Below are 23,227 nucleotides of genomic sequence, written 5' to 3'. Positions count from 1 at the left end.
TATGGCACAAGTGGTTTAGACACTTCAATTTCAAAAGCTTGGTTTTACTCGAGTAAACAAACATGGTTCAAGGCCTTTTGCAAGCATACTTTCAAAAAATCATGTTGCATGGAAAGGCAACACCATCAATCTTTTCCATTTCATAGTCTAGGAACACTGATGTACCTTTTTCTTTTCTTTTTTTAGATTACTTCATTAGGTATGAATGAAAACCACAAGAGACTCATGTACTTCAGATCATCCATTTTGATATTTGGGGTAATACCTTAAATCTATCCTTGAGCAAAGCTTTATGTTCATCAATAATTACTCTAGAAAGCACTTAATGCATTCATAGAATTCGAAGCTTTGATAGAAAAGTAAAGTGAAAAATACATAAAGATCGTAATGGAGAAGAGTACTACTCCAATGAGTTCCATTAGTTCTACAAACATCATGGAAACAAACGTTAGTTTACTCGCGGATATTCTCCTTAGCAAAACAGAGTTGGAGAAAGAAAGAACAAAGTCATTAGCAGAATTGGCTAGATGCATGATGGATGAAAATAAAACTCCATGTTCTTATTAGGCAAAAGCATGTGGAACTCTAGTTTATTTAATGAACTGGAGTCCAATTGCAATCTTGCATAACATCACTCCTGAAGAAGCCTGCAGGTGTAAAGCCTACAATTGATCATTTGAGAGGTCTCTTGCGTATGCAGACATTCTAGATCAACTCCCCAACATTGAATGTATTTTCATAGGATACATTGATGAATGGAAAGCATACAGATTATTGGGATCTAGTTAAAAGAAAGCTCATTCTTTTCAGAAATGCGATTATTAATGAGACAGGTCGTACTTTAGTCAGCCCATAATTAGTTTCAGTACCATCTTCAAGTCATTAAAAACATTACTTTATCAACACACTCAAAAAGCGTTCAGTCCACTATGACTAAATCCAGCAAATAAAAGTAAAAATTGCAAGAAATTGTGCATCTTGCAACAATCACAGTCATGAATATTCTAAAGTCTTCCAATGCACAACTAAGAAGATCATCCACAGAAAAGAAAGAGCCACAAAGATGGACATACAAACTTAATTTTGCATTTATGGATTAAATCATGAAAATAAAAGAACCCACATCATTCCAAGACGCAATGCAAATTCCAGAATGGCAACATGCCATGGATGAAGAATATAATGGCCTCATAAGAAACCTAACATGGTCATTAATCGATTTATAACCCACTAGTTGCCATGCCTATGGTGAAGATCCACATCTACACACGGATCAGTTAATGCCCATAGCCCAAGCCTTCATGTCAATATATTGCCTTAGGCCACATCTGCAATATCATGAATGAGTTTTAACCCATTGACATCTATTCTATAGGAATGTCATTGTTCTTAGTCCAAGCTCCTTCCATCCTATGCTGATAGCCTTGCCTTCTAGAGTCACCCGTAACCCTAGAGCTAGCTACTCGCAACCTTTGCTTAGTTCGGGATATGTCAAGAACTCAGTTCCTTATCCTTCCTAAAATAATTCTTCCAAAGCACTAAACTTGATCAAACACTGTAACAATGGCATAGACCACAACAATGGCACAAGAGTTCAAAAGAATAGCATAGACCCCTGACTCTTTTCTCTTTTGAAACTTAATCACAAGACAACTAAGACAATATGAATTCCTATGGCAATTCCTTCCATACTTTGCAAATTGAGATAGATGATAAATACAATACGCAACTCTACAAGCATAAAACCATGACCATAGATATCAAATTACAATAAATTAACCTGTGGTGGTAAAAGAATCTCAAGTAAACCAAATCTCCAAAGTAAACGAACAGAGGCTTCAGCTGATCCATAGCTTAGCATGTAATTTGCTTCCATCCTTAACCTTTCCTACACATATGCAATCCAATGAGCAATAAATAACATAGCTAGTCAATGCCTAAAATGCACAAGTTACTTAATGGTCAATGAGCTTCTTTTGAATCCTTATAGACTCAAATGTTTGAGCTTACGCAGACTTTGTAAATATAAAAGCAATCAATGCGTAGCATTCAAGAGCGACTTCTACCAAATATCTATTAACAGAAAGTTCAAAAGCAAGGAAACCTCGTTCAAGAATCTTATGGATTCTGAGTGTGACTGAATGGCACGAGCAGTCTCCCTCGAAAACTTAAACCCAAGCCTTGCAGCAATACGTAATGCTCGTAGTATGCGAGCTGTTGATTAAACAATATTAGCTACTAAATTAACAAAAGAAATTCAAAGTTCACAGGTCTCCAAAAGAAACATACGCTTATACTTGAGAATGGTAGAAAAATAGGCAAAAGGTCAGAAACTTTTCTTTCAAAAAACTTACCACAATCTTCTGCAAATGAATCACACGCAGGAACAACCGTACGAACCTATACAAAACCAAAATAAGCACCTCTCTCTCTCTCTCTCTCTCTCTCTCTCTCTCTCTCTCTCTATATATATATATATATATATATATATATATAATGTGTGCACGCGCACACGCAAACCTACAAAACCTTTTTGGTCAACCAACCAAACATTTAGGATCATATTTGGCATACGGGCTGGCCAAACAAGTAGTCTCATAGACAGTCCTAGAGCATGCAACAGTTATTCTCAGAGCTATTATTAGCATTACTCGTGGATTATTCAATCTGTCCCATAGATACTGTTGGATCTCCAATGGACATGCAGACAATTGAGACGGAGGCACATGTAGCTCTACAGTGCCCCCGATATGCACATATCAGGGAGGACTACCAGCAGATACTGGGGGACTCCGCTCAGTTGACATCAGTTCTCTTCACTGCCTCTCAGGCAACATTGGGATCTTTTGTCACTCGTCTTTTTACCTGTCGTCAGGAACTCATAGACTCCTGACCCCTCTCCTTGAGGAGACTCTTTTTACATTGTATCGAGACGGGTCCCATGGGTTCTCTCATAGATACTGTTGGATCTCCAATGGACATGAATAAAAAATCATCTCTCTCTCTCTCTCTCTCAGATGCTTGTGCATCTCCAAGGAGGGCTTTATTGATGCTCTAGGTATATTCACCTCCCACATTCATTGACATTTTGGCCTTTCCTCACATTGACTCTGCATTGAGAGTAGGCGAGCTAAGGCAGTATCCAACGAGAGGCGCACCTATACCTTGTGTGATCGACAAGAGATCGAGCAAAAGGAGAACATGCCCAATGTACTATGAGGTCTGAGGCCACTTTCATTGTCTCTTCACCATAGTTACCAGCCGAAACGGAAACGGAAGAAACGGAAACGGAAAAAACGGAGTTTCCGGGCCCCGCCGAAACGGAAACGGAAGAAACGGCAATATGATACAATTTATGTATAAAAATTTATTTTTTATACATAATATAATTATCAATAGAGTGCAAATCATACATAATACAAATTACAATTATCTATACTTGAAGGCTGAAGCTTCAGCCTTCAAGCATCAATGCATCATTCATGATTCATGCCTCTATGATATCTAAATTCTTGAATGATGCTTCAATAATCTGAAATCAAAATGTATCATGAGTCATGACTAACAAGTTTGGCATTACAAGAATCTGAAATTTAGAAGTTTGAAGTACTTTAAAGTTTAAACTTAGCACACAAGTTGAAACTTGAAACTTGAAACTTGAAAGTATTCAATGTCCAGACTCCATAGATGATCATGATTCATGATCCACAAATTTCATGATCATGACTCATGACTCATGAGTCATGCAAGACTCAAAATAAAAGCACCCATGGATGATATAAAAAAAAGCAGCAGGACTACTGATCATCTGCATCATCCATGGACTCCTCGTCATCGTCATCCTCTGCGTCCTCAAATAAGCTTGAGGCATCTGTGTCACTGTCTGAAGAAGAATCATCAACATCAGGATCAGGACCATCGGGTGCAACTGAAGTACTAGCACCATCTCCATATGGTTGAGTGTATGATCGTGTGTGGTGTGTTGGTGCTGACAGCTCCTCATACAACATGGTGTATATGTCCAGCTCCTCCCGTGGGATATCTGGTATGGCCTTCATCTTCTCCACGTCCACCTTGTCTACATTCACTTGGCGAGGTTCGGGGCAGCCGATGGTGAACTCAAGGAGACGGAGGTTGCAATGACAAAACACCAACCGCTCCAATTGAGCCGTGCTCAATCTGTTCCTCTTCTTTGTGTGAAAGAGGGCCCAAGTGCTCCAGTTCCTCTCACAAGGACCGGAATTGCAGTCCTGTGAGAGAACACGTATAGCAAGGCGTTTCTGCCATAAGCCAATTAAGCCGAGATAAGTATCAGGAACTTGATAACTTTAAACATATTTGTAGTAGATAAAACTTCAAATTACTTAACGACTAAGCTCCAACTAGTGGCATTGGAACTTGTCTCTTAGACTCTTACCAAAGTAGGAGTACAGTTGCCATATTTCTCCCACCAGGAGACAGGTTGCAACTGTGTCTCTCGGAGCCTAGCCGTAGGTCAACCAAAGGAGAGGCTGTGATTGCGGAACAATAGAAGTTCATCCTCCATTCTTCGTTGCATCTCCAAGTCACCACCCGTCCAATTTTGTAGATACTGTTGCATCCCCTCCTCCAACTCGTCATTCTCATATTGCTCTTGACTGCGCCAGAGCGGATGCAATACATGTGCCACCGCATGGATTGGGCGGTGGAACCAATTCCACCGCTTATTCCATATAGCACGGATGGACTCAACCCTAAATCATGCCACAAGAAATTAGAATGAATTATGCATGCAAAATTCATAGACTATAGATAATAGTACATACATAATATATATCTGAAAATTCCAGGCTTCATGATAACAAATTGCCATTTAGTAACTGCAATAATTATACATATTACAAAAGTAAAAAGTCTTACTTATCAGGCGATAGGGAAGTGTTTCTGTTGAGGGCCTCTCCAATCTTGTCCATAAACTCGTACAAGAGCCCTAATGTGCTTCCCTCCATGTCTGTGATGCGAAGCACCGTGTAGATAGGATTAATTGATTTGATTAATGCCTCCGCCTGATTCCACCAAGACTCATCCATGATCATGCGAAAAAATTTGATAGACTTTGCTTGGCCTCTATCATCCCAATCTCCCCACTCCCGAGACACAACCGTGCGCAACAAGCCCTGGCGCACTCGCACAAGCCTCTCCACCACTATGAACATGTAAGCAAACCTTGTGGCTGGAGGTTTCAATAGCTCAAGGTCACTGTAAGCCCGATAGATGCTGAGGACTTTGGGTCTCTTCGTGACAAACTTCACGATACTGCGGGCTGTGGAGAAGATGGCATCAATCCAAGGTATCTTCCCTAGGTCCTCGATCAAAAGATCAAGGCAATGTGAGGCACAGGGTGTCCACACAATCTTAGGGAACTCATCTTCTAACATGGCACCCATTGACACACAATTGCTGCCATTATCTGTCACCACCTGCACCACATACTCAACACCTATCTCCATAATGGCTGCCCGTAAATGCTCCCAAATATACAGCCCTGTAATCACTGTACCTGCAGTGGAAGCGTCTATGGCTCTCAAGAACATGGTTCCCTTGCAAGAAGACACTAAAATATTGTACACATTCCTCTTGCGTGCATCTGACCATCCATCGCATAAGAGTGTGCATCCATATTTTTTCAAGGGTTTCATTTGGTCTTCCACACATTCCCTCTCTCTTCTTAGCTCTCTTGTCCGCAAGGCCTCATATGTAGGCCCTTCCCATTCATACCCAATGCGGCTTACGGCTCTCATGGCCTTCCTCCATCGTGTAGTCTTCGCCACATGAAAGGGTATTGCACACTGTATGAAGAGCTTTGTGAGCTCACTAGTGGCCTCCTTCACTGCTTGCTTTTGCAAGCGTGCTTGAATGCTAGACCTTTGCAGTGATCCTCTTTTCCCCGCACTAGCATCCACACTAATTGATCCATGTGGCAAGGGTGTTCTTGTGGCACTAGGACCCGCGCTCAATGTAGTTGATGCCCCTCTACTTCTCTTTGCAGAACCCAATGTGCTGGCATCATCCAATGGCTCAATGTCAGCAGCCTCTTCTTCATCTTGCAGCCCTTGTCCTCCACTTTTTGCAGCCAAGGCTACCATACGCACACGCTTCCATTCTGTTAGGCCACCTTTCACTGGAGTAGGCACGAACTCACAAGGTCCTACATCCTTGCTGGAAACACCTGCTAGATGGTCTTTCACCCGTGTGACAGACCCCGTTTTGCTTATGCCGCAATAGTTGCATCTCCACTTCTTGGAGCCACCGCCTCCTTTATAACTATCCAGGAGGGAGACATGGAGCCAATAAGCATCTCTCGGCATTGAGGAGGATGGAGAGGTGAGAAGGAGGATGGAGAGGTGACAGGTCACAAGTGAGAAAGGATGGGAGGTAGACCGTAGAAGGAGGATGGAGAGATAGAGGTAAAAGAGGATGGAGAGGATGGAGAGGTAGAAGTGAAGGAGGATGGAGAGGTAGAAGGTAAGATTAAAGAGAGGATGGAGAGAAGAAGGATGGAGGGATGGAGTCAGGAGAGCAGGCTGCCAAGCTGCAGGCTGCAGCTTGCAGGATGGAGAAGATGGAGCAAAGGATGAAGAGGATGGAGGTCCAAGAGCAAAGGATGGAGGTCCGAGGGATGGAGAGAGCTTGAAGAAGGTGGAGAGAGGAGCAAGGATGCACAAGAGGAGTGGAACGGGCGGCGGGAGGCGGCGAAAGATGAAGAGAGGCGGCCGAAATCCCGTTTTTAGGGTTTGGGAAAAAAGAAGGGTGTACGAAACGGCGTTTCTTGACAAAACGCCGTTTCTTGACGAAATGCCGTTTCTGTTTCGTCGTTTCCGTTTCTGCCCACGAAACGGGCGTTTCGTGCAACTATGCTCTTCACATATAGCTTAGAACTCATCTCCCAATTCCTCTCTTATCCATATCATAGATCCCTAGCTCCGTTCATCCATGAGGCAATTAGGCACAGAGAGCACTTACTCAAATCGCGGAGGACACACATGCAAACTCATCTCAGAGTATCATTACAGAGTTCTTCCAACCAAACCACACAGACCACCAAATCATGGCTGGTTGGCGAGGCAGAGGGTCCAAAGCTAGGGACTCAACAATCTCGATATACGGCGGACGCACAAATCATGCTTGGGGCACCCCATCATGTTCAGGACCGGAGCGCGGCCGACAAGAGTTAACATAGACCTTGTCAAACGCAGAACCACTGCCAAGAGGCCACAATGGGACGCATCCACAAATAGCCGCCAGCATTCTATCTCTAACCCCATTCAAGTACAGCCCCACCGGGTCCATTATGACCTTGGCACCACAGGAAGGGAGCACTTTTGGATGCCAAAAATAGAACACTGACTTTCACTCATGGGGGGGAAACCCATGTTTTGGATGCTAAACTGAAAGGAGAATCTATTCCAGAAGTATCTGCTTTGGCCATTGCAAATGTAATGAAAAAGCATCTTTCTGCGTACTTGGTTTTTGCAAATGAAAAACAGCCCAACAGAAGAAAACTCAATTTTTCTAAGTTGGATAAAGAGAGGACAGATTTCCTTTTTCAGTTTCACAAATGCTTTTCTGACTCCCTACCACATGAATTACCTATAGAAAGCACTGAGGACCATGCCATAGATGTAATTGCAAGTAGCAGCCCGCCAACAAGCGTCCTTACAAGGTTAGTGCAACCCAACAGGAGGACATCATGAACCAAGTAAAGAACCTCCTGGAAAAGGGGCTGATTCAGCCCAGCTCTTCTCCCTATTGTTCCCCCTTGTTGCTTGTGCAAAAGAAAGATAGATCATGGAGGATGTGCATAGATGATAGGGCTCTGAATAAGATAACCATTAAGAACAAATTCCCGATACCAAGAATTGATGATATCTTGGATGGGATCCACAATGTTTAGCCAAATAGATTTGAAGAGTGGCTACCATTAGATCAGGATGCGGCCTAAGGATGTGCATAAGACAGCTTTCACAACCACATTTGGCTTGTATGAATTTCTTGTGATGCCATTTTAGTTGACAAATGCACCTACCACCATGATGGACAGAATCTTCAGAGAGCACAGAGCCTTTGTCAGTACATTCTTTGATGACATCATAGTGTTCTCTAAGAACAAGGCTGAGCATAAAGAGCAAATGGCAATTGTTTTTGCAGAGCTCAGGAAGCATAAGTTGCTGATTAATACCAAGAAGAGTGAATTTTTCATGCATGATATCCACTTTTTGGGGCACATAATATCCAAAGATGGGAGTCAAGATGGATCCTGCCAAAGTGGAAGGCATAAGGAATTGGCCCCTATTGAAGAATATCCATGAAGTACGAAGCTTTCTTGGTTTATTCTCATACTACAGGTGGTTCATCCGTTATTTTGCTGAGATAGCATCACCCCTTCATCCCCTACAGAAGAAAGGAGTGTCTTTCCCGTGGGATACTAAGGAAATTGCAGCTTTCGAAGAGCTTAAGAAGAAGCTATGTTCCAATCCTTTCATTATCTTGCCAGATCTACGCAAGCCCAATGCTGTCCAGCGTCATGCCCATAGGCACAGCAGAGAAGGAGTACTTATGCAGAACGGGAGAGTAGTTGCATATGAGAGCAGGGTGCTCCATGATGCTGAAATGAATTTTGGGATCTATGAGAAAGAGATGGCGGCTGTCATACATGCTCTTTCTACCTATAGGTGCTCATTTATATGTCCAGACAAATCACCAATCCTTGAGGTACTTTCTCACTCAGAGAAAATATACCTTTGTAAGACTAGAATATGTCCAACCATACAAATTTAGATTTTTTGTTGTTCTAAAGACCAAAAATCTACATAGAAAATGAAAGAGAATAAAAAAGAGGTAAACAAAAACTTTTATGAAAAACAAAAGGAAGATATATTTAGCAAGCAAAGCAACAATTAGGTTGTCATCAGTTGCCCAAGCATAAGCAGCTATACTGGGTTTCTAAAGACCCACGAAGTCTCTTGAGCAAACCCAGTGCTTACTAAAATACGTGAAATAAACAAAAGAGAAAGAAAACAAGAAAAAAAGAAGAAAGGAAGGTGACTAGGCAAAAATAGACAAGCAAGTCAAGAAACAAAATCTTCCAAAAAACAGGAATAAAATCTCTCTCTCTCTCTCTCTCTCTCTCATTTAAAACATAAAAAGCTAAAAGGACCCTTCACACTTATGTATCGCTTCCTACAAAGAGGCAAAATTACATTCCTAACTTAGAAAGCACAAGCATACTCAATCAAACTCTCTTTTGAACTAAAAGAAAAATGGGCTATGCAGCTCCCCGCTTTTTGTTTTCAGCTTATGTTCAATCATTCTAAACATATCTAAGGCCGATACGCCATAGATAAAAGACTTCATATCTAGGATTGTGCGTACTTTTTCATTATTTTCCTTGGATTATACCTCTTGCGTAATAGTAAAGTGATCAAATTTTAATACATTGAGTGATAAAAGACTAAGAGAAAACTTTCTTTGAATGTTTCATTTTCAGATTGTGCATGTGCCTGGCAAGCAGAATGTTGTTGCAGGTACACTTTCCATGAAGTCAAGTCCCGATGCAGTATCAAAGAAACCGCAAGTTTCAGCTGTCACCATTGCATACCACAGTGAACTTGATGCCACGAAGCATCAGTATTCCAATGATGATGATTTTGCAAGGATATATGATCAGCTGGTTGAGGGCCATAGCAAAGCAACTAAGGCCAAAAGTTTTGATGGAGAGTCACGCCCGACCATATGCAGGACATAGAGGCATTGAAGCCACAATCAATTGAGTGGAGCACTTTTTCTATTGTGCCAGCATTGAGTGAAGATGTTGAGGCATATGTGAAGACATGCATCACTTGTCAAAAGGTAAAGTATGATAGGCAAAAGCCTGCTGGGTTGCTACAGCTATTGCCTATCCTGGACAAAACCTGACAAAGCATTGCCATGGACTCCATTTTTTATCCGCCTCGTACACCATCAGGACATGATGGAATTTGGACCATAATTTGCAGATTCAGCAAACAGGCCCACATTATTCTAGTGCGGAAGAAAATTACAGCAGATCAGATGGCGAGATTATTCATGTCTCGTATTTTTATAGACCACGGGATGCGTCAATCCATTGTCAATGATCGAGACCCTGTATGACCAGCCTTTTTTGGAGAGGTCTCTTTGAGAACATGGGCACTATGCTGATTTTTTCATCCTCTTTCCACCTACAATCAAATGGATAGTCAAAAGAGGCGAATTCTATTGCCTTGGATCGAAATGCTATGTTTCAGACCAGCAAACAAAATAGGAGCAATTTTTGTCAATGGTTGAGTTTGCCTACAACAATAAAGTGCATTCTTCCAAGGGGAAAGCAACCTTTGAAATTGTGGAAGGCGGAAGAAAGGTACCTCCCATTTTGCACACGAAAGAAAGAAAGAAAGAAAGAAAGTCTATTAACGTCCACTGGAGACCAAAAGGTCTATGGGACCGCAAGAAACCCTCCAGTACATCTGCTTTAGGGAGGGCACATGGCAGCTCCCAAGGAGTGCAAAAAGAAACCCTAATTATTTAGAGTACCTACATGATATTCTTGAAGAGTAAACAGCCATACATTAGTTTAAGACTGAGAATCTTTTGGTTTTGATTTAAACTCTCTGATTAGTGCTACGCCTTCACGGTAAACTACCCATTTTCCATCTTTTCTAGCAGCCCTGACTTTAGCTAATTCAGTTGCCTTAATCTTGAGTTGAGTTTGTGTAAGCTCTTCTGCTATCCATACTTTGGTGCCCTTCAGCTTGTGAGATTGTCGAAGAAGCTTGATCCGCATATCTTTTGACTTCAGTGTAAGGATTGCATGACCTCTATAGTGCAAAATAGAAGCTGGCCTGGAGTCGTCATCATCCTGCTCATCATCATTCACCCATTCAATGTTGGGCAAGCTTGATTTGATCTTTGAAGCAGATCAGTATGTGGAATAAACGGGCCCCACTGACGTGAGTTGGTCTTGAAAAAAACAAAAATTGGGTGTTGCTGCATTTTCAAAAAGCAAGACTTAAGCGGATGAAAGGCAAGGATAAGGTGTGCACTAAACTGAAAATGCGGTACTATGGATCCTTTCAAGTCTTGCAGAAGATAAATGATGTAGCTTACAAGAGCATTGGACAATTTACAACACCTTTCATGTGAGTTTGTTAAAACCTTTCCAGGGAGATGTCTTGAAGAGATGCTTGACAAGAAACGGCCTAAAGTGGAGGAACTAGATGAGATCTTGGTTCCAAAACAGATCTTGGCACACAGTGAAAGGAAAGTCAGACGTAGACTTTCCAAAAGGGATCTAGTTAAGTTTCAGAACTATTCAACATAGGCTGCCAAGTGGATGGAGGAAGGTGAACTGACAGATTCACCTAGGGTATTGCAGCTCTACCTAGAAGCATTTCAGCTTGAGCCCACTACGGTTCAAGCTCATTTAGGCTCAGCAGAGCATACGTCTGGAGCATTGCCTGATGCTCAAGAGGGGGTAGCACCTCCACCCATTCAGGACAGACAGGCTCACACATCTAGAGGTACTGAGATTACTGATAGTATTTCTGCCACAGGACCTCTATGATGAGTGTAGTACTCACTCCACAGAACTAATGCATTGATGTAAGGATGGAATCACGCGCTCTCCTAGACCATATCATCATTGCTGGTTGTATATAACAGATCATGTATTATCTGGTATGGGCTATTATGCCTCTTTCATTGTTATTTATTCGGTGTATATGTTAGCAACAAACTGGGTAGTTTCCTGTTTCAAGAGGACGGTATGTCACAAGGGGGCATGAATTTGGTGACCGTGACTACCTTCGGCTTGGGGGACTAGCCTAGGGGGACTGCTACTTCCTAGAAGTCCCTAGGAATGCATCCAATGCCTAGGTGCAACCACTGGGCCCAAGAGTTAGGCTAATGCTAGAAAAAAGGGATCTAAAAGTTGTGCCCAAGCCAAGATTAATGTGTCATTGGTAAAGTGGTTTAGAGCTTTTAAGTGTGTCATTGGTTGTAGGGGCTAATACTTTAATGAAGGGGTGGCAAATGTGCCACATGCCAATTGCCCATGCACCCTTCTCTCCAAAGCCTCCTAAATCCAACATTGGGCTTCATTCCTCATTCGTATGGATTTTTCAACCCCTCTTCCTCCTCTCTCTCTCTCTCTCTCTTCACGCACTACGAGGCCTACCTCTTTCTCTCTCTTTGGCACACATCCCTAGGCACCATTAATGCTGCTGTACTGACTGTATGGACATCATTAATGGCTGTACAGAGTTCAAAAGTGGCTGTACAGAAGCATTTACTGCAGTATGGATACTTCTTGTTGCTGTTTGGACCTGATTTCATTGTTGGCACGCATCCCAAGGCTGCTTCTCTACTCTAGAACCGGCTCGTTTCCACTGCTGTGCAGTGATTTCTGCACACTGACTGTGCCCTATTGAAAGTGGTAATGCATTCCTCAAGTCCCAAAAACTACTCAAACAGCCTCAAGGCATAAGAACTGCAATACACTATCCCTCTAGCACCTTTCCAGGCACACCCTCTATGGCTGGCTGTCTGTTTACAACCTGTATAGCCTAGAGAGAGCCACGAAATGAACAGAAGCAATAACAACTTCAAAAATGACAAATGAAATCCAAAAGGAAGTTAGAATATCCATACCCGCTGTCCATGGAAGAGGGGCAAGCTCTATTCCTGCACCTATCCTCTGTCTAGGCCGCCAAGGGTGTAGAAATGACTTCCAGCCAAGGGAAAAGAGAGAGAATATGAGAGAGAAAGATTCTGGGAGCTGAGCTCACGGGTGCAAAGGCCCAAAACTGGAGAAAACGGCTAGAACATCAGCAACAGGGCCTTGGGAGATGCACCAACAGCCTGTACAACTTCCAGAAGCAACCTTCGCTATGCCTTGACAGTTGGGTTCTAGTGACACCTCGAAATTGGATGCATTATGATGCCAAGTATTGGCTTGTGCAGTGGACTGCTAGTGTAGCAAAGTGCGAGGGTGAGCCCTTGATGTAATTTCACAATTGCCATTGCCTGAAGAATTAAATAAATACCTAAAGGGGTGCCAGAGTGTCTCGGGCCAATCGGTGCCCTTGGTGTTTGGTTTCTGAGCAGGGGCACTATAGCCTCCCTTTCAGTGTCTTCAAAGTTGTTTCTAAGTGGAATTTAACTAACGGAAGTGGCTGGAAATGTTTCAATGTGGCTGTGAATGAAGTGTATGCTAAGTTAGTTACAGTTTACTGCCCTTTGGTTAGCTAAAGGCCGGTTTCATTAGATATGATGATGATGTAGCACTCATGATGTTAAGACTATGTAGTACTTAGCAATTAGCATGGGTGATGATGCTCGTTTAGTAGCTCCACACTTTCAGCTTATTGTATCAGGTTTCTCACGGTCTCATAGACCCATCTGTCTTCCGAAGACTTTGATAAACTTCCTTTCTTTGATAGACCCTTTGGTCTTTTGCAAGCGTTAATAAAATCTCTCTCTCTCTCTCCAGGACACAGTTGGGTGGAGGAGGAGGCTGCTATGCGGGCAGTCTAAATTATCGAGAGACGATTGCAGAGGCCATCCATGATAGGGAGAGCGCCCCAGAGCACACTCGATTGAGGTTCGCCCTATCACATCTTTCCTCAGATTCGAGACATTTTCACCACTCATAGAAGAGCCACCACAGTGCTGGATTTTGGTTTCTGAGTTTCCAGTTCCAGTCCCAGTTCTCAGCCTGCTCCAGATACAGAGTTATTTGGACCAAAGTGGATAAAATAGAGGACAACAAAATTAAAGCATGCATATCCTCAGTCAAGGAGGTGTGCAAATTGCAGGATGCTGACCTAGAAGGCTCACAAAAGAAAATGGGAGAGAACAAGGACGATCTGCTCTCAAATATACATACTCAATTACAAGAGGACATGAGAAAATGGCAAACTGAAATGCAAATGAAATGGGCCAAAGAAATCACCCGCATGCTGAATGAGAAAACGAACTCCCTTGCCTCGCAAATCAAGACACTAGAAGACCAAATTGTCATCCTGAAAGAGGAGAATGAGAAGCTAAAAGCAGGCTCACATTGGGAGGAAGGGAAGATTCAACCACCTATAAAGGAAGAGCTCATTCTTCGTAAAGAACAGATGGAACAGTTTAAGGATGCCAAGGGGACCTCAGAAGAGGGATGCAAGCTCATTGATGAGCTGAAATCTGAGAATGAACAGCTTAAGAGGGAAATGTCCGCGCTATGGGTCACTATGCAAGGGAAACATGCTGAGTTCACACAGCAAATCACAAAAGGGAAGGCGGACATGATTGTGTGGAAGGATGTACTTAAAAAGGGCACAGTAGCTCCTAAAAAAGAGCTCATATCTGAGACTCTAGAGGACGAAAAAAGACATAGCAGCAAAGCCATGAATGTATTGGTAAGAGGCCTAAGAGTGGGTGACACCCCTATGTCAGATGCCAAGGCACTGTTTGAGAAAATGGGCGTCAACCTGACTTGTGAATCAGCCTGGAGGGTAGGTAAAGCTAATGTGCCAGCTAGGCCCATGATGATAAAGATGTGGACAGTTGCTGACAGATCCACCCTCATGGATATGACAGCCGCGTTGAAGGGCACCAGAATCTTTTTAGATGATGGCCTCACACTCCTACAACAAGAGCATAGGAGGGCGGGAATGGTGCAAGTTACGGCAGCAAGGCAAGAAGGGAAGTGGGCAGCTTACAGTGACCTGATTTTCTATACTGAGACACATGAGAGCTCTGAGAGAGGGCTGCCTACAGTGATAGGGTATGCTTGGGAGTCAGCACACAGGAAAGAAATGAGAGGGGACAGCGGAACTAGAGATTCTGGCGGAGTGGCAGCCCTCTTCAAACTACACCTGAGACCGCTCATATCTGTAGTATGGAGAGAGGAGCATGCACGACACATGTGGATACAGCTCCATTTTGAGACACAACCTCTTTTTATTGCAGTGTGCTACTTTCCCCCAAATACCTCATCCTATGCGTACGAGGTTACCACAAAGGGTCATAGCCCGTATGAGACAATCTTCAATGACATCAAGGAGTTCTCCCAGTAGGGAGACATCCTCCTCCTCGGTGACTTCAATGCACGCACAGGTGGCAAGCAAGTGGGTCTACTAGATTTTGCATCTGACTCCCTTATTGTACCAGAGCTGGACCCAACAGAGTTTGGCATAGTGAGGCACTCAGTAGATACATCACATGTGACAGGGTATGGGCATCATTTGCTTCATATGGGAGTTGTCCATGACCTGACTATATATAATGGCCTCGAGAGGTGGCCCTCATCTAGAGGCCTCACATGTTTCCCACATGGCGGAGGGTCGAGCACAGTAGACTACCTGATAGGCCCAATAGCTTTTGTTTCACGGATACTCAATCTCTTTGTGCCCGCCCCCCCTCTTGATGCTGACCATACATACTTCGCCTTCGGCATCTCGGTCACCATGCCAGTTGTTGAGAGAGCTGCTCCTGCACCTACCCATGTCCAGATCCACTTTGATCACACGCTCGACCCTGTCTATGTGAGCCACCTGGCCTCTGAGCTCCCAGCCCTACTTAGAGGTGACATGGACCTCACCCATGCCTCAGATACCTTGGTTACTATGGTCCCACTATCGGCTGGGGGCTCCTCACAAAAGGAAAGGCGCCTATTCCTATCACAGACCCGGGTGTCTGGCACACATATGCATGCCCTCTTTATGATGTCCCACACCAAGCACTCCCAGATATGTCAGACATCCACCACATGTCATATGTTCACTACACAGAACATACGCAAGGCGCTCCTGCGACTCCATAACCCGAGATCACCGAATCATGAGGGACTACGCACTGAGCACTTTGCACATGGGTAGGAGGTCCTAGCCCCAGTCCTAGCCCCAGTCCTAGCACAGATGTTCAACCATGTCGTATGCCATGGATTCCCATCTACTTCAAGCACCACCACCATTGTACCAATACATAAGGCATGGGACTCCATGGATACTGGGAATTACCGCACTCTCATGATAGGTGGCCACACTCTGGCTAAGATTTATGGATCGGTACTAGAGAGGGCGATCAGTAGCCATACAAAGGATCATGGACAACGGGCCCTTGGGCAGGCAAGCTTTCGGAGACAACACTCCACACAAGATCATATTTTTACCCTGAGAGCCATCATCGAGGAAGCGAAGTCGAGGCACCAAAAGGTCTACACTTGCTTTGTGGACTTTTGGAAGGCTTTCGACACAGTCCCTCGCTCTCACCTGATCAGGCGACTACAGGAGCTACATCTCCCAAAGGTCATGATCTGGGGAGTGATGAGTCTATACGAGTTTGTCAGAGGGTGAGTCCGCGCTTCCGCGGGGCTATCAGATTGGGTTAAGAGCACCATAAGGGTGAAGCAAGGTTTCCCCCTCTCATCGACTCTCTTCGGGCTATACATTGATGAGATCACATCCTTTGTTGATCGCCTAGGAGGAGAGGGCTCCCTATTGGCTGATCTGATGGTACATATACTACTATACGCAGATCACATAGTCCTCATTTCGTCCTCAGTCAAGGGATTACAGAAACACTTGGAGGCCTTGAAGATGTTCTGCAAAGAGAGGGACCTGATAGCCAATCTTGGAAAAACAAAGGTCCCCTTTCAGTACTACATGGATGCACCACCGGAGCTCCTTCCACATGATGAGATTAACCGTATCATACGGTTAGACCTTCTCCAACTCCACACATCTCGGGCTTGGGAGGGGGATTTGGAGTTCCCCACCAAGACCCTGTTCTACAATGACCACTTTCTGAGGATATCGGAGCACGGCTTCATCATCAAGCCCTAGTACCTCGAGGATAGGAGAGTCTCATACGCCTTGCGGATTGCTATCGGACAGATATGAGTCTCGTCCCACCAATTGTAGATTGAGGCCAAGAGAGCGGCTGGCATACCTAGAGAGCAACTGCGGGTCTGTAGACTATGCACAATGGGAGAGGTCAGGACAGAGGAGCATTTTCTTTGTGTCTGTCCGGCCTATTATGACATCCGAGGACGATACCATTGTCTCTTTAACGAGGGGCTCGGCTTCAGACCACTCACACGGCTGATACATTTCCACGACCGAGTCTGCATTGGGCTCTACCTGAGATGCGGAGACACAGGGATTCCCTTGTGCGGCAGGCCACAGATCAGCTAACAGTTGATGCCTCAGGACACCGAGCTAGATCGAGCACAAACACACGTCACTGATTTTTACGCATCCAAGCCAGTGCCAGATGAGATCGAGGGGGGAGGAGCTCGAGAAGACGAGAGCACTATGGATCAGTAGTGAGATCCGCCACTAGGATACGGCTGGACGAGAGATGCAGAGACCACACGACACGTGGGGCGACCAGAGCATGCACGATTGAGGTCCGACCTATCTCAGCCCTCCTCAGAGGGGACCGCCAGAGAAGAGGCATTACTCTCGATGTAGCCCACCAGATACAAAGATCCAAGAGAGTGCACGCCCCGCCACCGCGGGAGACAGCCCAACAAACACAAATACGTGAGCTCTTTGCATCACATCAGAGGACCATCAAGGAGCCAGGTTATATGGAGCATGCACATGTACTTGGAGCTTTGGCTCTGAGCAGTACTTGATTGCTCTTTTTCCTACTATTTTGTACTAGCTTTTTGCATTCTTAGCACTTAGTACTCAGCAAGGGCCTTAGTGTGCCCTTTGCTTTCAGCCCACAATGGCTTGTATGGGTTACATATATTTTGTACTTTGTCTCATAGACCCGCGAGGTCTCCTGAAGACATTAATACACCTTTCTTTCTTTTCTTTCTCTCTCTCTCTTGCTGCGGCTCCCCCTCTCATATGTGTGCAACAACGCCTTGAACCTTGAGATACAAGCTACAAAGAATCAAACCAGATCTCTAGATATTGCCAAGGAAGTTATTCAACGAGAAGCTTAGCATCAAGAAGGCACAAATTGAGAACGCAAGGCTAGCTGGGAAAAGCCAGTTAGTGTCCCGTCCAAAGATGCAAATGTATGACACAATGTGGAGACAAAAAAGACAACCTTCAAAAATCATATGATATACATGAATTAGGACCTCATATGCACAAGCAAGTGCAACAAAAAAAGAAACTCATGACTATGATCATGGAAGCCAAACAAAAGTGAAATGGGGCAGTTTACAATAAAGGGATTCTCAAGGCAACAAAAAATGGGGCAGTTTACTTTAATGCTCCAATGGTTGCCGAACAAGCAAAGATATTTGGATCTCTGGAATGATGTTGTTTATGACACTACAAGTCATGCCAAGGCCCAACTCATTAGACACACTATCCATGTAGTAACACAATAGTCTTCCCCATGCAAGTCATGCCAAGGCCCAATTCATTAGACACACTATCCGTGTAGCAACACAATAGACATCACATACACAATCAAGTCCATATGGAAAGCCATCCGAAGAATCTGTTCCTTTAAAGACTCAAACAATACACAAGTGAGTATAACAATTTGTGCAATGCAAGAAGCGACAATTTCTTGTACGCCATGAGCAACAACTTACCAACATCCTTTCAAGCAAAAACTCCAATGAGTTTTGGATGGAACTTGTGGGGAAGAGCGTATATAGCTAGGTGGACAATAACAACAGCAGCTTCCCGTATTCTACACGCATCATGGCCTCTCCCTGCTTGCTAACCCCCCCTTTCTCGGAGATCTGTCCGCAGCGCATCGTCTCCCTGCTCCCCCGTACGGCATTCACGATATTGGCGCAGCTCCACGCGGCTGCAACGTGGGGTGAGGTGTCTCGCAAACCCCCCTACCTTCGTTTGGGGCTGCTATCAGGCTGCGCAGCATCTCCTACTCCCCCTGAGGGGTCTTCAGCAGCCGTGGCGAGCCCTTTGGAGGGCTGTTGGCGCATTCTCTAGGGGGCATACAGCCAGCCAGCTCTTGGAGAGTTTTTTGGCTGGCATTGTGCGCCTGGCCAGCCCATCAGTTCAGCATTGTGATTCACAAGCCCTTTGATTCGATAGTGGCAGCTTTAAGTTGGGAGAATCTCTCGATTGGTTATGGTGGCTGAGCTTGAGACAGCCCACTCTTCCCTTGACAGTTTTCAGCACGCTCTCCCTTTGTAGCTCCAAGGGTCGACAATCAGCCAGTGAGAGTGTCAACCAGCTAGTGAGAGAACGCTGGGGCTGTTTCCCTCCTTCAGTACGTCCTGCTCTTGCTGAGTTTTGGACCTGTATTTCGAACACTCGGTAAAGAATCAGCAAGTGGTTTTTTGCAGCAGTGGTGGCCGGCTTTTGGCGCCTTTCCTACCCTGTCTTTGAGGCTTCTCTTTTTCTCTTAGTCTGAGGACTTTTGCCAATTGTCCTTAGCTAAGGCCTTCCTCTTTTTCTTTTTCCGTATCCACCCTTTTCGTTCAGAACGCAACATTCTTGCTTGTCTAGGGGTAAGAGAATCTTGGTGGCGACCTTTGGTCTCTAGGTAGAGAGGCTCTAAGGAAGCGCCCTCAATTCCCACAGCTGCTAAGGTTCTCCATTCTCTAGATCATAAGCAACAAAAGCGGGCAGTGCAGTCACTTTAGGATAGGGCAGTAGTAGGCAGAATCATCAGCCTCACACCCACAAGGAGGCAGGTGAGAGATTGGATCCAAGAAAGGTTGGCACTAGAAGGGGACCACATCCAAGAGGTCACCATGTACGGTAGAGGCATTTTCCTCCTCTAGCTGAGCTCCCTCGTCACCACACGGGCACTTGTGGAGCAGAGTCCCATTCTCCTTCGACCCCACTTGGCTTATCTCTTTCCTTGGTATCATGGCTTTACGGTGGAGGACATCGACTGACCCATCATGTCCCCCGCTTTCCAGTGACGCTTTGGTTTTCGGGACTCCCACGGGAGTATAGAGCCATCCTTCCATCTATCAGCTGGGATTTTGGTATCATACTAGAGTCCCCCACAGAGAACACAGCTTAAGTGGTAGCAATTCCGAGGCTCAAGGTGGTCGTAGAGGATCCACAGACTCTTCAGAAGGTGATTCTTCTTGAGATGCTTAAAGGGTAAACACTTCAGCAGAGGCTAGAGTTATCCAAATTACCAGGACAGTGTCGTCGTTTGCAGGCAGATGGGTCACCTAGCGAGGGACTGCACCAGAGGCCAAAGTCGGTCCTCTCCCTCTCCTCAACAGGTTTGACAGAGATAGAAAAGGGAGACCTAGGCAAACAGGACCCAGCGGCCACGTGAGCAGCAGCACCAGATGTCCCAGACCCCCTGGGTGGAGCCCTCTGAGGAAAGATGGACCAAAGTGGGCCAAAAGAAAAAGAAGGCAAGCAGGTGGGCGGTGCAAACTGACGACACCAGGCCAATCGCAGAAAGAGAGCCCGGGCAACCTCTCAATCCCAGGAGGATCAGTCAGGTGTCCCCCTTGCAGAATGCCCATCTTTCCTGAAGGGCGTGGCAACTGCTCTCCAACAGCTCCCTCATGAGTAGGAGTTTTGAGCACCTAGGTCCCCGCGCAGCAGCAACAGGTTTCAGGAGTGGTTGAAGGCTCGGAGGCGACTTTTCTTCCCACCTACCCCACCACCCTCGGAGAGGAGGCAGCCCAAAGTTCCCAAGTACCCTTGCAGCAGCCAGCTTCCTCTTTGCCAGTAGCTGAGGGGCAGTCCCCACACCCTTCACCCCCACCCCACTCCACCCCACCCCCCCCCCCCCCCTCCTAGCTCTCCTCTTCCCCCTCCTCCCCCTTCCCCCCTATCCCCCCTGCTGTTATCCCCCTGGTCACCCAGCCTCCCCTCCCCCCCCTACGCCTCGCGCCACAGCAGATTCACCCGTTGCCCCCGCACCCCATGCTTCCTCAGTACCCAGCCTTGGGTAAGGTCAAGGCTGCATCCTCTCCCCTAGCCACTTCCTCATTTCAGCAGCCCTCCTCCCCTCTGTTGCAGGAAATATTTAAACTCAATATTATTTAAATCTTCACACATAATTATCAAGAGAATCTGGAAAACCCACAAACTTAATTACACACAAAAAAAACAGCCTTGGATTGATTGTTTATTTTCAAAGGAGTACAAAATATGTTGTAGGCTACATGAGAATCAGCCATCATAAAAATCTATTAGCTAAGCTCAGAAAAGTATGTCCAATGATGTATATAATCTTTTTTCAATGTATGTTTCTTTCTATACAATCGTTACTTTCTCCAAATAATATCTTCTTCATCCTCTTGAATCTTCAGATGACGTGCAAGGACAGGGACCAAAGTATCCCACACATCCAAGGTACCTTCAACCATATTCATAACATAGCTATTGCCACTAGTATCTTGAATTTCTGCACTAAGGATGTTATCAGTGATTCCATAAAAAGACATGGACTAGTTGACCCATAACATTTTCTAGCATCCAGATTGAACATGTGGTACAAAATTAACAAGATTAAAAGAACAACCTTCATAGAAAAACCTTGTCAGTCATATGCTAGAGAGAGGTGAATGGTATTCATGTGGGCTACACGTGCCCCGTTGTTTTGCTTCTTAGAAGAATCGTGAAAAGATGTCATCATTGAATAAATTTTATAGAAAATACTCCAAACTTGGCCTCATAAGTTTTTTTTAATCCGCCTCTGGAATGTAAAGCAAAAGAGAAAATTTAAAAACATATATAATAATCCCATATGAGTTTGAAACTTGAAGAAGCTATTTTAGTTGCTACGTGCTACCAGCTAAACGGGACAGTAGGTTTTGCAGGTGAATGAGATGTTTACTGTTCAAGGAAGAGCACTAGCATAAACGATCAAGTAAACTTGAGTCTTTCCTTTGTAGTTTGTCAAAACTTTCCCATGCCTCTCCCACTACCAGCCTCATACAATTTCAAGAGAGAGAATAGTAGGAAAAAAAGAGCCAAATCTAGATGAATAGCAATGTATTTGCCGATGAAAGAATGAAATATCACATATATTTTTGTGAAAAAAAGAAATATCACATAGTCCCTAGTATAGCCAGGACATGGCAGTCAAACCTTAATATATAACAGCCACAATTTAAAAAGCCTATTGGTGTGATTCCTACCTCACATGCATATCTAAGAATGCATACCTTCTTCTTGTACAAATCTTCAATGCCACCCACGTAGTCATACAACGTTTTCTTGAAAGGATCATACAAAAGCCTGTAGGTAAACAGCTATAAGCTGCAGGACCCAAATCCAGCTACCACCAAAATATAGTCGACTCATTGCCATGATTGAAAACTTTTGTTCCATAGATTAAAACTAGCAAAAATCCATCAAGCTTCAATCTTGAACAATTTCACAATTCCAGTTCATAAAGCATAAGTCACAAGTAGGAATTATAAATTGGTCGAGTTTGTACCCATTGATTGTGAAATCTCGATTTAAACTGTTCTCCCAACGTGCATGGTGGCGTCGATTAGTTGCACTTGACCTCTTTAGCTTATCTAAGTCAGCGTTAAGAAGTGATCTAATTTGCTTGGGTCCTCCCGGAACATTCGCCTTCGTACTGAAACTTGACACCTTTTATCCATGCAAACATACAATAATTCTGTTCAGTATACCTTGTATGCCTAACCATTCCGTGAATCTTCAGACGGTTGCTTTATGGAAGGCACGCAACTTAAAGATTGTGAAATATGAAGACCCTATCTTCCTAACAATTTAGACAAATTTACGCCCTCAACACATACTACAAATGAAAGACTGTAGATAGTCAACCTATGAACTAGCATATAAGGTACAATCATTTCCAGTTGCATGTAAAAAATTAATTTCCTAATTTGGCAGCTTATAAATGCTGGAACAGCCCAGCAAGAAGCTGTGAATTCTCACATTAAGTTCCAAATCAAACAAGGTGGCAAAACCACTAATACCCTGTTAGGGGATACAATAAGGTGGAAAATAAACTAAAAGCTTTGGAGGAAGAGACGGTGAAATGAGAGGAGAAGAGAGAGCAAAATGGGAGCAGATAAGAGAAGTGAAAAGAGAGGGAGGAAAGGTGAGGTGTGAAAGGAGACCAGAGAAAAGAGAGTGGACAGGTGTGGCATGACAGGAAAGAGGGCCACAAAGGGATTCCATATTAAGGAGGGAGGACGTGTACTTGACATCATCATTGCCCAATAGCAGGCGTAGACCATAGTGAAAACATATGCTCTCACACACACCCACATACACAA

General features: G+C 44.4%; 1 protein-coding gene across 4 annotated transcripts in view; it reads right to left on the bottom strand.

Moving 5' to 3' along the window:
* Positions 1-23,227, bottom strand: part of LOC147888243 (uncharacterized) — a 159,664-nt gene that overhangs the window by 14,688 nt on the left and 121,749 nt on the right. For 3 of the 4 annotated variants that reach the window (XM_087393777.1, XM_087393778.1, XM_087393779.1), the window contains exons 6-10: positions 22,411-22,571; positions 22,136-22,208; positions 2,355-2,400; positions 2,105-2,214; positions 1,781-1,888 (exon numbers count right to left, since the gene is read on the bottom strand). In XM_087393777.1, coding sequence (XP_087249903.1) covers positions 1,781-1,888; positions 2,105-2,214; positions 2,355-2,400; positions 22,136-22,208; positions 22,411-22,571 — 498 coding nt within the window. The remainder of the gene's footprint in view (positions 1-1,780; positions 1,889-2,104; positions 2,215-2,354; positions 2,401-22,135; positions 22,209-22,410; positions 22,572-23,227) is intronic. The other variant, XM_087393780.1, reaches the window with a different exon arrangement.

This window comes from Dipteris shenzhenensis, chromosome 22, assembly GCF_047967505.1.
Source record: "Dipteris shenzhenensis isolate YYH24624 ecotype China chromosome 22, Dip_SZ_1.0, whole genome shotgun sequence".
Taxonomy (NCBI): Eukaryota; Viridiplantae; Streptophyta; class Polypodiopsida; order Gleicheniales; family Dipteridaceae; genus Dipteris; species Dipteris shenzhenensis.
The sequence above is the reverse complement of the archived record's forward strand: the minus strand, read 5'-3'. Positions and strand labels throughout refer to the sequence as shown.